A 17171-nucleotide genomic window follows, 5' to 3' on the forward strand; every position below is an offset into this window, starting at 1 on the left:
AAGCCCAACCTCTCTGCCTTGCTGTCTTCCCTCCAGATCATCAACCTCAGACAGATCCAGGAGGTGTTCAGCCAGTTCCGGGTAGTGCTGAGGTAAGGGACCCCCACCCACCCACCTGACTTCTACATCAGGCTGCCATTTTCATTTCCCATGGTCAAGGTGTGGCCTCTAAGCACACTGCCCTGTTTCTCATGGGTGAGAAGCCAACTCAGAGTCCTTGGGGTGTGCCCAGGCCCCTGAGCTCTCAGATCCTCCAGCCCTCCCTTTCCCCTGGGGGAAGTGGGGAGGAGAGCCCTCTAATCAAGGACAGCTCAGAGAGGAAGTGGTCCCCGGTGGGTGTTTCCTGAGTTCATTAATTAGACGGGAGGTCCTTCTGGAGTACCAGCCCTGAGTGTGGCCAGAGCAGGGCATCGTGAATACTCCCTGTGCCCAACCCCCACTTCAGGAGTCATTTGCAGTTTATTTGGGTGCAGACACACCTGTAGACTGAGCAGCTCATGCTGGGTAGTAGCACAGACATGGGTCACATGATTCCCAAGGGCCTTGTAAAGATAGAACCTGGGTGGGAAAGCATGGTCCTGAGGCAGGCTTACAGTCCTTGTTAAAGTTTTGGAGCAGAAGTGCCTGGCACATAAGGGTGGCCACTGCGGATTTTAGGGCTGGACAGTGGGTGTGTGCCCTGAGGAATCGGGGTGTGGAATGGGCTTGTTTGGTCTAGTCTGGTTCATGATGAGGGTATGGTTCCATCCCAAGGGGCCACACCCAAATGACTTCTAATTCCCATACTTGGTTCTTGCTCTGGAAGGTTCAGCCTAGCGCCAAAGTGCGAGGTGTTCTCTCATTCTCTCTTTCAAGCCAACAGGAGCAGGAAGTGGAGTCCACTTTGCGCAGGAAATACACCCTCATAGACAAGAATGACTTTGCCGCCATCTCTGCAGTCCAGAAGGTATGCATGGTTACTTCTTGTTGACAGCATTCATGTCAGACTTTTTCCATCTCCAGACCTTTCCAGAAATAGCAGGTGTTCCGCATTAGAGCAGATCTGGGGTTGCAACAGATAATGGTAACACCAGGTTGAGTGGGACCCATGCAAGAGTAAACCATACATGAATTCAAAATGATCTACAATGTTGGAGACATGACCATAAACATGACCATAAACAAGACCAATTCCTGGAGTTAGGTTGGAGATGGGCCTTAAGATCCTCAAGGAGACACCAGACCATCGAGTGGATTTGATGTGGAACATGGACGTTGGTAGGGTGATCAGAGATAGTGCTGTTGGAGATAGCCTGAAGCTAGCAGCCTAGGCCTGCTATCTTGGCGTGTGGGGTGAACATGCCCACCTGGGTACATGTATACTTGGGTCCTCCACAGGCCAAAACCCTTAATCTAACCCTCGGCCCTGTGGCTGGCCTCTCTCCAGGCAGGGCTTGTGGACGTTGATGGCCACCTAGTGGGTGAGTCTGATGGACAAGGCTTCGGACTCGGGGTCATCCCTTACTCTACCAAACCTGGGAAGAAATCCAAGTCCAAGAAGATGTTCAAAGAACAGCTCAGGTGAGGAACCTTCCTGTTGCTTTACCTGCTGAGCATCTGGCCCTCCTTGGCTGGTGAAAGAGAGGACACAAGCTAGTGTCTTTGCTACTGGGTGGTCCCAGTTGCTCGTATTGCCTGCCAATACTAGCAACATCTGTGGGGCCCAGGCTGTGCTGGTTACCTCTTATCCACACAGCAACCCCAGGAGGTAGGAGTTCATGTCTCCATTTTACTGATGTAGATAGCAAAGCTCGGAGAGGCGAAATCACTCCCAAGGTCACACCACTGAGGAGTGATAGAGTGGAAGAGAGAAGCCGGGCTAGCACCCCCCTACCCCCAGTACTACATGCGGAAACCACCCCTAACCGGAGTCCTTTTGTGACCCAGCTCCCTGGTACTCATGTCACCTAAAAACCCCAGTTCACCTTCCAAACAAGAATCATTTGTGTGTGCTGGGTGAGAGGAGTGTCAAGGCTCACTTAATGAGATGCCGTCCCTGGAAGATGCTGGTAGTGGTGGACGTGAACACAGGCTCTAGGAGGCTCCTCTCACTGAAGGGGTCACCTCGTGGGAGGCATGACAGCCTCTCTGTGCTTCCATTTCCTTCTCCCTAAATTGGGAATCCTAATAGGCACAAGTAACTTTAAAGTCAGGGGGGTTATTGGGAAGATAAATGGGTGAAGGCAGTCCCTGTACCTAGAAAGTAGGCAGTGCGAATGTGGTGTTGCTGTTATTCCATCTGCTAAAGAAACACAGGCCAGAGCTGACTGTAGAAAACTGTTCCATGCAGAACAGGAGTCGGGTAGCAGGGGTTGCCGAGGCCCCTGGCCTCCTCCTGACGGCTCAGGCCGGCTCAGATGTGCCTCTCTGAGGAGGAAGACCCTGGGCACCATCACTTGGAGAGCGAGGGCAGCTACTTTCCTGGGGGTGGGTGTGGGCACTCGTGGAGGCGGGAGAGCAGGTCGTGGACTGGTCAGGGCAGCAGGGCAGACATGTCTTGCTTTACCTTTGGTCCGCAGACAGACCTACCCTGGGTGGGAGCTCTGCCACCCGTTCCCCGGGAGGCCTGTGTGATCAAGACCTCAGCAGCCCGGATGCTTCGGGAGCCTGTGGCCTGCCCCACAGGTCCAGCCGCTTTCAGACCTGGAGCCTGCCTAGTTTTCCCAGGTGTCTCCTGGCTGGGATGGGACTTCTGATGTCTGAGGGTTTGGAAATGTCACTCCCCTAAGTACCAGAGACACCTTACTGCCCATGACTGAGCCCTGGGGCCTCCCTGCCTTCTCCTTCCAGCTCCTCAGCAAAAAAGGAAGGTGCCAGCAGCCCTGTGAGTGGCAAGGATTTGGAGGTCTCTACCTCCAAGACCCAGCTGACCCTGTCCTCCAAGGAGGGGGATGTCAAAGAGCTGCCTCTGCGGGACCGGGAGACCTCCAGCATTGAGCCTCTTCCCTCAGACTCCCCGAAGGAGGAATCACGCCCACCCAGGTAACACCTCATGCAAGTTCACCAGATCATTCAAAACCAGAGTGTGATCCTCAGCATGTCAAGAGCGCCTGCAGATAGATGAGAAATAAAATAGGGGATAATAGACAAAGACTAGGAGCACAGTCCAGAAAGAAGCAACGTGATGGCTTATCCACAGGTGAAATGGTCCTACCTCAGGAGTCCTCCAATATACGCAGTTATACATGGGATCATTTTAGGCCCTTCAAATAGCAGTTATTTAAATAATTACATTTACATTGAAAAAAATAACTAAAGCGTTCAAAAGGCCCCAAATTCTCAAGGCATGAGACCCCTTCCTCTATAGCTACTCAGTTCCTCTCCCTGGCGGGCCAGCAATTGAGTGTCCAGTAATGTATCCTGAGGAAACAGAGATGTGGACAGAGATTTATGCAAACGGATGTTCATTGCATCATTAATTTAAAAAGCCAAAAACAATTTTGGGAAACACCTTCAGTAGCTAACATTACGGAAAAGGTACTAAGTGAATTATCATCTCTGCCCTTGGGATGTACGAGGATGTGCATGAAGAATTTTTTCCCCAGCAGGTGAACATTTCCAAGAACTCAGAGAAGTTGAAAGTACTGTACAGCAAACACCCACTTGATTCTACATTTAACACATTACTTACTTCATCATGCATCTGTCTTTCTCTCCATCCCTCTTATTTTTTGGATGCATTTCTTTTTTTTTTTTAACTTTTTAAAATTTTTTTATTATATTTTAAAGGTTTTATTTATTTATCTGAGAGAGAACTCGAGAGAGAGAGCACACACACAAGCAGTGGGGAGGGGGAGAGGGAGAGGGAGAAGCAGACTCCCTGCTGAGCAAGGAGCCCGATGCGGGACTCGATCCCAGGACCCAGGGATCATGACCTGAGCTGAAGGTGATGCTTAACTGACTGAGCCAAGGTGCCCCTAACTTTTTTTTTTTTTAAGATTCATTGATTTGAGAGAGAGTGTGAGTGAGCAGGGGGAGGGACAGAGAGAGAGAATCCTGAAGCAGACTCCCTGCTGTGCAGGGAGCCCGACGCGGGGCTTGATCCCAGAACCCCAAGATCACGACCTGAACTAAAACCAAGAGCCAGCCATTCAACTGACTGAGCCCCCCAGGCGCCTCTTGATGCATTTCAAAGGAAGTTGCAGACAGTCCACACCCCCTGGTCCCCAACACTTCACCTTATATCTCATTAACCAGAGTAGAGTTCTCAGAGTGCCTTAGAGCATGAAGGAATGCCTCTGTGAAAAATGTAAGATGTAAAATTATATCTACTGCATGACCTCAAACATTGTATCAAAGAAATCCCTGAAGGAGATACACCAAGGTGTAGTTGCCAGTAGGTAGTGCATGGTTTTTTGCTTTGTTTTCTGTTTCCTACGCTTTTCCTTGCTGTCCTCACTTTCTGCTGTGGTCACGTGTCCTTGCGTGCGGGGAGAGACGGAGACCGGGGAGTGGTTCCTGCACAGGGTGCCTGGGAGTTCTGGCCTCCGGCCCACAGAAGCCCCCTGCTCCTCCCCCCGGGAAGAGAGGCGAGGTGCTGGGCTCTGGCTCCCCTTCCCTTCCCCTTCTGTCTTCAGGCCCAGTACCCCACCCCCCAAACCTGTGGCCTTTGAGGACTTTAAGAATGAGCGGGGCAGTGAGATCAACCGCATCTTCAAAGAGAACAAGTCCATCTTGAACGAGCGGAGGAAAAGGGCCAGTGAGACCACACAGCGCATCAATGCCATCAAGCGGGAGATGGACATGACCAAGGAGGCACTAAATTTTCAGAAGTCACTCCGGGAGAAGCAAGGTGAATGTGGTAGGAAGGTGGCCAGGGGCTGTGGGAGCTGAGTCATCCTGCTCTAAACAGGGCCGTCTTGGGCACAGGAGACTGAGGTGGGTGGGGGCCAGCAGGGCATGTGGAAGTGTGGTCTTCACGCCTGGGTCATCATGTGGCTCTAGTCAGCCCCGGGGAGGCTTAGGCTCCTTCCCTGTCAGTCAGCCTTCGCCTGTGGGCCTCCCATTATTTTGTTATCTCAGACCTAAGTGCTGGGCCTTCTCCCTGATATGTGCTGCTCCCAGTGGAGAAGCAGGCCTTTGGTTTTATAGAGGCCTCCCCAGGGAGATGGGCAGCTGGTGACCCCCACAAGGGCCCTAGGTCCTCGTGTGGTCTCCTCACTGCCCAGGGTAGTCTGATTGGTATGGGGGTGCTGGTTAAGACACAAGAAACTGAGGAGGGAAAGAGAATATGGGTACCAGAGGGCCTAGGGAGTCATTGTCACTGAGATCATTCCTCATGCCAAATCCTCAACACCCATGCTGGCCTGGCAAAGTCTAGTCTCCTAAGGCAGGTGGTATGTGTGTGTGTGGGGGGGGGTCCTCAGGCTCAGAGAGCAGGGACCTCAGTGTGGGGAGGGTGCTCACTGGTTACCCTGACCCTGGTGCCCTTGTCCCAGTGGCGGACAGCGCTCAGCGCTGCCCTGAGGTGCCCTCACACCTTGAGTGTGCGGAGGACTTCTCGGAGAGGGCTGATCAAACACAGACTCCTAGGCCCTGACTACTGGTTCTAACTCAGGCGATCTGGAGCAAGGCCCAGAACCTGCATTTTAATGAGTAACCATCCTGACTCTGGGGCCAGAGGTTCAGAAGCCACATTCTTGTTCACATTGCTGGTTCCATTGTCCTCCCGACAGGGCACATTGGAGGTTACTGGGCTTTCCCTGGCTAAATCACAGCCCTATTCCAGGCGGGCTTCCTAGGCGGTGATCCGTCGGGGCATCTGCAGATGTCATTTGTTTTATTTCTGCAGGCCAGGTGGCTCATCTCACAGTGAGATGTGCACTTTACTCATTTACGTCTCAGAGGGCAACTCCAAATTCGTGAGGCCACTTTGCTCATACTCTACAGACCAACTGTGACGCACTATTCCAGAGGGCTAAGCCTCCATGGGTGTGGGCATGGGGGAGGGCTGGTCATGGTAGCTCCAGATAGGCCCCAACCCAGAACCTCCAGGGTGAAGATCTTACGGGACCAAGGACTTCTTTGTCCCTTCTGCCCACACCTTCTTAGTCTATGCAACTTCTTATTACCTATTTACATATCTTAAATAATACATATTCATGCTATGCTGACATATCATTTATGCCTAAATATTCCTGAAAACAGATATTTTTAAGGAATGAGATGAAGATTAAACAAACAATATTTTAAAATAGTTAAAATTTGGGGGTGCCTGGCCGGCTCAGTCGGAAGAGCATATGACTTGATCTCAGGGTCTTGAGTTCGAGCCCCATGTTGGGTGTAGAGATTACTCAAATAAATAAAAACTTAAAATGAAATAAAATATTTAAAATTTTATCTATCAGTATAAAAACATTTTTTTAAAGATTTTATTTGAGAGAGAGAGAGCGAGCACAAGTGGGGGGCAGAGGGAGAGGGAGAAGCAGGCTCCCTGCTGAGCAGGGAGCCTGATGTGTGGGGCTCAGTCCCAGGACCCTGGGATCATGACCTGAGCGGAAGGCAGACGCTTAACTGACTGAGCCACCCAGGTGCCCAAAAACACACATTTTTGCTCTTTCCCTCCAATGTGAGTTGTTTTCCCATTGGTTGTTAAAATACTAAATAAAATACTTTTATCTTGAGGGAATAGATCAGGTAAATTTGTTTTTTGATTCATTTTGATTGATAGCCACTTATTGGCCCAGCCAGGTCAGGAAATTTGGCATGTTAATTAGTGTTTTGTGAAAGAAAAATGAAAAATCATTTTAGGTTCAACTCTTTGAAGTTTTTTCCTTGGCAATAATCCAAGAACCCCCCGGTGGGACACAAGGTGTTCACGGTCCCTCCCCGTGTCATCAGAATACTGTAAAGACTTTACTCTGTAAAGGACTTGTGTCTATCACAGTGACCACACTGGGGACTGCCCACAGCACACAGACCAGGCCGCTCTGCACTGAAGGGGAGGGACGTGGGGGGGGGGCCACTCTGTACCCTCCCTCTCTAGACTTCCTGAATTGGGACAAATTCAAGATTCTAACTGCCTGTCCATAAATGGTGTGACAGTGTACCTTAATTTTTCCCCACTGAGTATCAGTGGAAGGACACCTGGAGACTGCCTTATGCGCCTCCCCTCCTCACTCTCCGGGTTTCCCTAGGGTGGAAGCCCCACAGCCCTGGTGCGATTGACATGATGCCTGTGGTGAGCTTTCTAGGTCCCGTGGGCAGTGGCCGGCTGAGTGAATGGCTCCACAGACCATGTTATTTTGTCTTAACTCAGCAACCCTCATCTGACAGACCTTAAAAGCTCATGCCGAGACCATGAGATGACAGCACAACTGACCCCTCTCCTCCTGGAGCCTCTTACAGCCTCTTGACATAATACAGATTTACGCGCTCTGTTCTTAATAACCTTGCCCAGGTGCCTTGTGGTACTAGCCTGTGGTGGCAGTTCATGTATACGACTCACAAAAAAGGTAGACATCCACTTAATTGAGGTGACTCCTGAACTATGTTTGGCCAGTAAGGTTTAAGACCAAAATAAGTGTGAAGCATGCTCCATCTCTACCCTCTCCCCTGCGCACCCCTCCTGTTCTTAAAGTTGCCCTTGTGGCCCCCTCTGAGCTGAACTCCCTCTTCCGGTGAGACGTGGCCTGGTGGCCTGGCCTCCTCGTGCTTTGCCCACCCCGGCCCCACAGCCCAGCCCTTCCTCTGGTGTCTGGTCTTCGTGTTTTGCCAGCATTTGGTTCCCTCTTTCCAGAATTCCTCCCTCCCCGCGCCCCAAGTGAACACCTCGTTCTCTGACCTCCTCTGTCCCTGTAGGCGAGTACGAGAACAAGGGGCTGATGATCATCGACGAGGAGGAATTCCTGATGATCCTGAAGCTGAAAGACCTCAAGAAGCAGTACCGGGCTGAGTATCAGGACCTGCGTGACCTCAGGGCTGAGATCCAGTACTGCCAGCACTTGGTGGATCAGTGTCGCCACCGCCTGCTCACGGGTGTGCCATTTGGGAAGGTCGGCCGGCCACCTGATGTCCCGGGAGGCAGAGGGCAAGGCCATCACCTGGGTTCTCGAAGTGGCTTCAGAGCTTCTCTCTGACAGCTGGGGCTGGACAGGGGCTTTGAAGTGTTTCCAGGACTCTGAGAGCTGGAGAGGGAGACAGGAAAGGGTGAGACCCTAGAGCAGGAAGCGAAGAAGAGGGTGAGCCTGTGACAGGCACACACACAGGCTTTACCTGCTTCCTCAGGGCCTCCCCAACACCTCACAGTGCTGTCTTCCTGCCTCCTTGCAGAATTTGATATCTGGTACAACGAGTCCTTCTTCATCCCCGAGGACATGCAAGTGTCACTGAAGCCAGCTAGTGGCATCCGGCCAGGCATGGTGCCTATCAGCAGGCTCGTGGCTCTGGTGAGTGGCACAGGGGCCGGCGTGGGGACAGTGGATGAGCACAGGTTGGTGGGCAGTACCCTTTGTCCTCTGTTTTCTCCGCAAACATGGCCGTGTTTAGGCTGCTCCCAGCTTCTCCCACGGCTGGCCCAGGCAGATGGACAGGTCCAGGTCTCCCCAGTTATGGAGGATGGGGACACAGAAAACATCACTTGCTATTGCCACCTTTCCAGAGTGGCTCATCCTGCCCAGGTGGCAGCTACAGGATGTCTGGCAAATATGGGACCAGGGGCTGTGAGCTACCCTGCATGGGGGTTTACAAACCCTGCAAGGGGCTGCCCTGATGCCCCCCCCCGCCAGGCCCTGTCAGGGAAGTTCCTAACAATGGCAGGCTGAAGGGACTATGCTGAGTTGAGCCTCCCCTAGGGAGAAGATGACCAGGACAAGTTCAGCCAGCTGCAGCAGATGATGCTGCCAGAGGGCCCTGACTCCATCTCCTTCTACAATGCCAAAGTCAAGACAGAACAGAAGGTAACTGGGCAGGGGGGGGGGGGGGGGGGTCATGTCTCCAGGAAGGTGGGGCCTCAGAGATCACATTATTAGGACACCCAAGATCACACTTCCCACTTTGGAGAGGCAAAGAAGGAATATGCCAGCCAAGGGAAATACAGAGTCACCCAGAGTCAGTGGGTATCTTCTGCCAACTCTACAGAGTCCTAGATTGGGTTAAATCCAGCAGGGGCCCTACAGACCCAGAGATGGTTATTGGGAGCTAAGCTGGCCCATGTGTGGTTCACAGCCCAGGGTAGGGTCTGGGAATCTCCTGAGACCACTGGGAATCTCCTGGGACCACTGCCTGTTGGGGACCGCCTCTCCAGTGGGGGCCACCACAAATAGGAGGCAGGGGACAGAGAACCACATGCAGCTGAGGCAAAGCTAGACTGGGTGTTGGCCACAGGCTGGGCCTGCACTCTCCTCCCTAAGCAGGTTGGGCCCGAGCAGAGGGGCTTGTTCTGAGGCTCAGTCTGGAGCCAGAACACAGAGGGCCCATGGTGTGCCCATAGGCTGTTCTTTTTATTTTTTTTAAGATTTTATTTATTTGAGAGAAAGAGCATGAGCGGGGGTAGAGGGGGAGGGGCAGAGAGAGAGGGAGAAGCAGACTCCCCACTGAGCAGGGAGCCCAGTAGGGCTCTCTCCCAGGACTCTGAGATCATGACCTGAGCCTAAGGCAGATGCTTAACCGACTGAGCCACCCAGGCGGCCCCCACAGGCCGTTCTTATACAGCAGGTAGCAGGTGCAGATGGAGATTGCCGAAGGGAGCACATCCTTTAAAAAATATAAATACAAATACCCAGTCCCCCATCCTCTCTGACAGGGAACCCCTGTCACTTGTTTCTTGTGTTCCCATTGCGCATTGTGCTGTATCTTGCCTTTCCCACTAAATAGTGTATCCTGAAGATCATTCCATTTCTTTTTTTTCTTAAAGCTGTATACTAGTACTCCATTGTGAGGATGTATCAAAATGTACTTAACCCATCTCATATTGAACATTTGGGCAGTTCCGTTTGTTTACAGTACCAATATTGTGATAACCTTGTGCAAGTGCGAATTCACATGAGTGAATATACGTGAAAGTTAAGTTTTGTAGAAGTGAATTTTTTGGTCACAAGGACATGTGTACTTATTTTTTTTTAAAGATTTTATTTATTTATTTGACAGAGAGAGACACAGCGAGAGAGGGAACATAAGCAGGGGGAGGGAGAGGGAGAAGCAGGCTTCCCGTGGAGCAGGGAGCCTGATGCGGGGCTCGATCCCAGGACCCCGGGATCATGACCTGAGCCGAAGGCAGACACTTAACGACTGAGCCACCCAGGCGCCCCGGACATGTGTACTTTTAATGGATGGTGCCAGATCACCTGCTTAGAGCTGGACCCATCTGTACCTCCACAGCTTCACCACAAGATATATTATCCTGCTTTTTGTTTTTTTCCAATTTGAAAGGAGAAAATGGCCTCTCAGGGGAGGTTTAATTTATATTTCTGTTATTATAAATGAAGTTGAGCTTTTCATATGTTTAAGTGCCATTTTAATTTCTTTTCCTGTAAATTGCCTATCTGTATTTTTGCCTATTTTTCTATCGTTTTTTGGTCTTTATTCTTATTAATTTGTAGGAAGTCTTGATATACTGGGAAGATTGGCTCTTATAATATGAGCTGCAAATATTTTCCCGTTTGTCATTTCTCTTTTGTGTTTAACTCTGGTTTGTTGTAGTTATTCTGTTGGGTTTTTTTTAAGATTTTATTTATTTATTTGAGAGAAAGAGAGAGCATGCATGAGTGGGGGGGAGGGGCAGAGGGAGAGGGAGAAGCAGACTCCTTGCTGAGCAGGGAGCCCGACGCAGGGCTATATGTCTGTCTTTATACCAGTACTATAATGTCTTGGTTACTGTAGATTTGTAGTTAGTTTTGAAATTGCAAAGAATGAATTCTCCATCTTTGTTCTTTTTTTTCAAGATTGTTTTGACTATTCAGGGTTCCTTGTATTTCCATACAAATTTTCAGACCAGCTTGTCAGTTTATGCAAAGAAGCCAGCTGGGACCAGGGTTGTGTTGAATTTATAGATTACTTTGGGGAATATTGCCATCCTAACAATATTAAGTCTTCAAATCCATGAACATAGGCTATCTTTCTATTTGCTTAAGTCTTCAATTTCTTTCAGTGGAGTTTTGTACTTCTCAGAGTTTAAGTTTTGTACTTTAAAAAAAATTTATTCCCAAGTATTTTATTCTTTTTGATGCTATTATGAATGGAATTGTATTTTAAATTTCATTTTTGGATTGTTCATTTTATTTGTATAGAAATACAGTTGGTTTTTGTATAATGATTTGGTATTCCGTCACCTTGCTAAACTCATTTATTTATTTATTTATTTTTTGTTGAACTCATTTATTAATTCTAATAGTTTTTTAGTGGATTCCTTAGGACTTTATGCATATAAGATCATGTCATCTACAAATACAAATAGTTTTACTTCTTCCTTTCCAATCTGATGCCTTTTATATCTTTTTCTTGCCTAATTTTCCTGGCTAGAACCTCTGGTACAAAGTTGAAATAAGAGGTGACAGTTGCCATCTTTGTCTGGTTTCTGACCTTAGGGGGAAGGTATTCATTCTTTCACTCTTAAGTATGATGTTAGCTGTGGGGTTTTCCTAGAAAAGAAGAGTCGTAGAGCAGCACTTCTCACTCTGCCGTGCACAGGAATCACCAGGCTCTTAGAATACAGAGTCTGACACAGCAGCCCTGGGGCGGAGCCTGAGATTCTGCTTTTCTGATAAGCTCCTAGATGATGCCTGTGTGGCTAGTCCAGGGAACACCCTCTGAGCAACACGCTTTGAAGTTCATTATTAGGGGGCACCTGGCTGGCTCAGAAGAGCATGCAACTCTTGATCTCGGGGTTGTGAGTTTGAGCCCTGCATGGGGTGTAGAGATTACTTAAATAAATAAAAAACTTTTAAAAAATGAAGTTCCTTCTTAGAACCTTTCTTTTATCAGGGTGAAAAAGTTCTCTTCTGTACCTAGTTCATTGAGTATTTTTATCAGGAAGGGATATTGGAGCCTTATCTTTTTGAATACTGTCTTTTTATTTTTATTCTCTCTTCTAGGATTCTGATTAGATGCATATTAGACTTTCTCATTATGTCCTCTGTATTTCTTAAAATCAGTCATTTCTTCCAGCTCCTCATCTCTATACTGTAATTTGGGTAATTTCTTTACATTCCTGTTTTAGTTTATTAACGCCCTCTTCAGCTATGTCTAATCAGCCATGTCTAAAAATTCTATTTGGTTCTTCTTCAAATTTACTTGGTCATTTTTTTTTTTAAAGATTTTATTTATTTATTTGAGAGAGAGAGAGAGCATGAGAGGGGGGAGGGTCAGAGGGAGAAGCAGACTCCCTGCCGAGCAGGAAGCCCGATGCGGGACTCGATCTTGGGACTCCAGGATCATGACCTGAGCCGAAGGCAGTCGCTTAACCAACTGAGCCACCCAGGCGCCCTACTTGGTCATTTTTTATAAACTCTTATTTCATGCTTTTTTAAAAAAATAACTTTGAGATAGGGGTGCCTAGGTGGCTCAGTCATTAAGCGTCTGCCTTCAGCTTAGGTCATGATCCCAGGGTCCTGGGATTGAACCCATATCGGGCTCCCTGCTCGGCGGGAAGTCTGTTTCTCCCTCTCTCTCTCACTGTGTCTCTCTCTGTCAAATAAATAAATAAAATCTTAAAAAAAAATAACTTTGAGATGTAATTTATATACCATACAATTCACCCATTTAAAGTGTACAATTCAGTGGTTTTTCATATACCCACAGTTAAATGCAACCATAACCACAGTGAATTTTAGAACATTTTATTCTTTGTTTTTTTACTTCTAAGTATTCAGTGTTTATTTTTTAAGAACAAGTACATTCTCTTACATAATCATGATATAGTAGTTGAAATCAGGAAAATTAACAATGATGCAACTATATTATTTAATCCGAAGTCCATATTCAGCTTTTGCAGTTGTCCTAATGATGTCCTTTATGATTATTCTCCCTTCCCACCCTGTCCAGGATCCGGTCTAGAATCATGCATTACATTTAGTTGCCATGTCTCCTTTAATCTAGAACAATTCCTCAGTCTTTCCTTGTGTATGATTTTTATATTTTTGAAGAGTCCAGGCCAGTTTTTTTGGTTGAATGTCCCTCAGTTTAGGTTTGTGTGATATTTTCTCGTGATTTAAATTCTAGTTATGCATTTTGGGCAGGAATACCACAGAAATGATGTTACATACTTCATGGTACATCATATCAGGAGGTGCCTTAGTCAGTTTGGGATGCTATAACAAAATACCATAGGCTTGGATCTTAAACAATAGACATTTCTTTCTCATGGTTCTAGAGGCTGAGAAGTCCAAGATCAAGGTGCTGGCAGATTTGCTTCTTGGTGAAGGCCTTCTTCCTGGCTTGTAAACAACCATCTTCTTGCTGTGTGCTCACATGGCTTTCCTAGGCATGTGTTTGTGGAGAGAGAGAGAGAGCTGTCTCTCTCTCTCTCTTCCTTTCTTTATAAGGACACTAAACCATCATGAGGAGCTCCACCCTCATGGCTTCATCTAAATCTAATTACCTCCCAAAGTTTCCCACCTCTTAATACCATTACAGTGGGGATTAAGGCTTCAACAAATGTGTTTTGAGGGAATAGAAACAGTCTGTAACAGGGGGCACAAGATGTTGCTTTGTCCTATTATTGGTGAGGTTAATTTTGATCAGTTGGTTAAAGTCACCGTGTATGTTGAATAAGAGGACCACAGGTCTTTTATTTTATTTATAACATTTTATTCCTTGTTGTAAATTGTTCACAACATGCAAAGTGATTTGCATGGTTGGCACCATGAATTTCTCTCTTGATATTCCCGACAAACCTTGCGTTTTCTTTCATTACTTTCAAAGTCTCAGATAAACATTTAAATTCTAAATCATTCAACAGAGGAATCCTGCATTTCTGTAGTCAGTGTTACATTCTCCCACCCTCCCCGAGTCTCTAGGAGAACTCTCTGTATTGGACAATTCTTCTGTTTAAGACATGCCCTTGCACATGCTTTATACACAGATGTTGCACTTGAGCCATTCCATCTTACATTTATTTAAACCTTTTCACATATATTTTTACACACAAAATAGACAGGATCAGATTTTTCAAGGTCAAAACGTTTTCCATTTTGCTGAATTTCTCTCATGGTAGCTTTTATTCATGTGTGTGTTTAAATCGTAAGTTCATATTTGATTGACCTGCAGCTGTCGGACTCCCGAGTGCATAAGTGCATTCTCTCCCCCCTGACAGTGTTTGCACTGCTTTTGCAGTTAGCCATGGGGCATTGCCAACGCGGGACCATTTTAACCTCCTCCAAAAATTCCAATGTGAGGGGCACCTGGCTGGCTCAGTCGGTAGAGCACGAAACTCTTGATCTTGGGGTCATGAGTTTGAGCCCCATGTGTGGTGTAGAGTTTACTTAAAAAAAAATATTACAACTTGAGAAGGGATTAATATCCAGAATATATAGAGAACTTTTAAAACTCAAAAATGGGCAAAGAGTAGACATTTCTCAAAAGAAAACATATAGATGGACAGTACACACACAAAAGATGCTCAAGGTCACAAATCATTAGGGAAAGGCAAATCGAAACTACAAGATAACCACCTCATACCCATTAGGATGGCAACTAATTGAAAGCCAGATAGAATAACAAGTGTTGGTGAGGACATGGAGACATTGGAGCCCTAGTGTGTGTGCTATGGGTGGGAATGTAAAATGGTACAGCCATTAAGTGAAACACGCCAGTCACCACAAGGCAAACACTATAGAATTCCACTCATGTGAGGTACTTGGGAGTCGCCAAAATCAGAGACAGAAAAGAGAATGGCGGTTCCAGGGGCTGGGGGAGGGAAGGAATGGGGAGTTAGTGCTTAACGGTTATGGAGTTTCAGCATTGCAAGATGAAGAGTCAGGAGGATGGATGCTGGTGATGGTTGCACATTAGGAATGTATTTAATACCACTGAGCTGTACACTTAAAATGGCTACGATGGTAAGTTTTATGTAGTGTGTATTTTACCACAATAAAAACACTGGGGGGGGGCGCCCAAAAGAATTCCAGTTTAATGTAGGAGCTTCAGTTCTAGTCCCCCACGCTTTGGGGGGTCTGGATTCATACCCACATTTCCAGTTGGGTTTCCCATTTGCTTGCTTACTGCCCAGTGTTTCTATTTCCACACAGTTTTCCCGCCTGCTTTCTGAGAGCCCAGCAGTGCATTAATGGGGAAGAATTTGTGAACATTTAGTTGGTTTGGGGAGGGAGGGCCCTCCAGAGTACGTGTGTGCCCACGCCTCTGCAGATAGAAACCTCTTCTTTTCTTTTTGAACCTAATTCTTGCCAGAAACTTTCAAGTGGGCCCTTGAAACATACATGTTTCCTTTTAAACCTGCCTGCCACACCCATTTTTGGGGGTGCCTGGATGGCTCAGTCGGTTAAGCATCTGCCTTTGGTTCAGGTCATGATCCCAGGGTCCTGGGATCGGGTCCCGCATCGGGCTCCCTGCTCAGCGGAGAGTTTGCTTCCCCCTCTCCCTCTACCCCTCCCCCAGCCCCGCTCATTCTTTCTCTTCTCTCTCTCTCAAATAATATCTTTTTAAAAAAATATGCCTGCCACACCATTTTAAAACAGTTTTACACACTTTTTTTTTTAAAGTTTTTTTTTTTTTTTTTTTTTTTGACAGGGAGACACAGTGAGAGAGGGAACACAAGCAGGGGGAGTGGGAGAGGGAGAAGCAGACTTCCCGCGGAGCAGGGAGCCTGACTCGGGACTTGATCCCAGGACCCTGGGATCATGACCTGAGCCGAAGGCAGACACTTAATGACTGAGCCACCCAGGCGCCCCAGTTTTACACACTTTCTTTAGGACAAAAGAATGAAAGGGGATGAATGGAACATATTTCTCACAGAATTGGGACTGGTCAGAGGGCATCCTTGTTCCCAAACTGATGTTTGCAGGAAGAATGATGGGGTGGATGTAAATGGCATGGCTTCTGAGCCTTAAGTCTATACCTCCTAATCAATTCCTGTTTTCTCCTCTTTTCTGTGTCCAGCGCAATTACTTGAAAACCATGATGGGCCTCCAGCAGGGACACAGGAAATAGGGACTAATCGCCAATACCTTAAAGGACAAGACTCCCAGGAACCCCCGCCTGCTCTATATGGGCTGCTAAACCACCTGCCCAGAGCTCCAAATGCTCTGCTCCGAGGCTGGGGCCCAGCACAGAGAACTCACGAGGGCCTGCCTGCCTCCCAATGCAAACATCCTTCACAGGACACCCTTGCTCATCTTCATAGAACACTTTTGGTTTCAGTTCACTGTTTTATATGCAGGGACAGGATAAACTAATTTTCCAGTCTGGACTTTTGATGCTCACTCAAGAACTTGCTTTTATTTCCTGTCCAGGAGGATGTCTTCCCTGTGTACAGGTGGGGTCAGAGCTGAGTCTCCAGTAAGAAGGTGAAAAAGTAGCTTAGCCACCCTCCTCCTGGCCCGGCTTTGTCCCACTGGCCAGCCCCTTTCCTTCTCTGGATGGACATCCTGGGGGTGAGCTGGGTCTGAGGAGCCCCACTTCTCACAGCTCCTTCAGGTCATAGGTTCATCAGGCATCCTTCCTGTGCTCCTGAGCCAGTGAAGGCAGGAGGCCCTCCTTCCTCAGCTACCAGAAGACGAATGGGTTTAGGTGGAAACGGCTGAAGGGCAGATTTTTTTATCTCACAATAAGAAGAGGCTTAAAATGAGAGCAGTGTTACCATGAAGTTAGCAGGAAGAGCCCCACAGTAGGAGGCTCTCTGCCAAGGAGGTTACAGAACATGCACCGGATAGAAGTTGAACTGGATGGCATTGGTCCAGAGACCCCGTGATTCTGACTTCAGCCCGTCAGTGAACAGATGGATGGGGGTTTGTGGAAGACAGAAAGTAGAAAGGCATCCTTAGGGTCTCTGCCCTCTTCCTGTTCAGCCCCTTTCTCTTTCACTGACTGATACACAATGATCCTAAAAGAGCTTTCAGAGACTTCTACTACGCCAAGGCTTCGCAGAGCAGCTTTGAAGTGCCCCCAGCTTCATCCCCCTGGGTGACACACACGGGGACTGTCCCTGACCAGCACTAATGGTGTGCACACAGCCATGTTGG

The 17171-nt window shown here is 47.8% G+C and overlaps 1 protein-coding gene across 4 annotated transcripts in view; it reads left to right on the forward strand.

Moving 5' to 3' along the window:
- KIF9 (kinesin family member 9) overlaps positions 1 to 16566 on the forward strand; it is a 42765-nt gene extending 26199 nt beyond the window's left edge. For 2 of the 4 annotated variants that reach the window (XM_044921746.1, XM_044921752.1), the window contains 9 exons: positions 37 to 92; positions 856 to 946; positions 1427 to 1560; positions 2830 to 3021; positions 4617 to 4831; positions 7840 to 8016; positions 8311 to 8426; positions 8832 to 8936; positions 16090 to 16566. In XM_044921746.1, the coding sequence (XP_044777681.1) occupies positions 37 to 92; positions 856 to 946; positions 1427 to 1560; positions 2830 to 3021; positions 4617 to 4831; positions 7840 to 8016; positions 8311 to 8426; positions 8832 to 8936; positions 16090 to 16140 (1137 nt within the window). In that variant the 3' untranslated portion in view covers positions 16141 to 16566. The remainder of the gene's footprint in view (positions 1 to 36; positions 93 to 855; positions 947 to 1426; positions 1561 to 2829; positions 3022 to 4616; positions 4832 to 7839; positions 8017 to 8310; positions 8427 to 8831; positions 8937 to 16089) is intronic. The other 2 variants (XM_044921750.1, XM_044921754.1) reach the window with 1 other exon arrangement.
- The last annotated feature ends 605 nt before the right edge of the window (positions 16567 to 17171 follow it).

The sequence above is a fragment of the Neomonachus schauinslandi genome, chromosome 1 (genome assembly GCF_002201575.2).
Source record: "Neomonachus schauinslandi chromosome 1, ASM220157v2, whole genome shotgun sequence".
In the NCBI taxonomy this organism is placed as follows: Eukaryota; Metazoa; Chordata; class Mammalia; order Carnivora; family Phocidae; genus Neomonachus; species Neomonachus schauinslandi.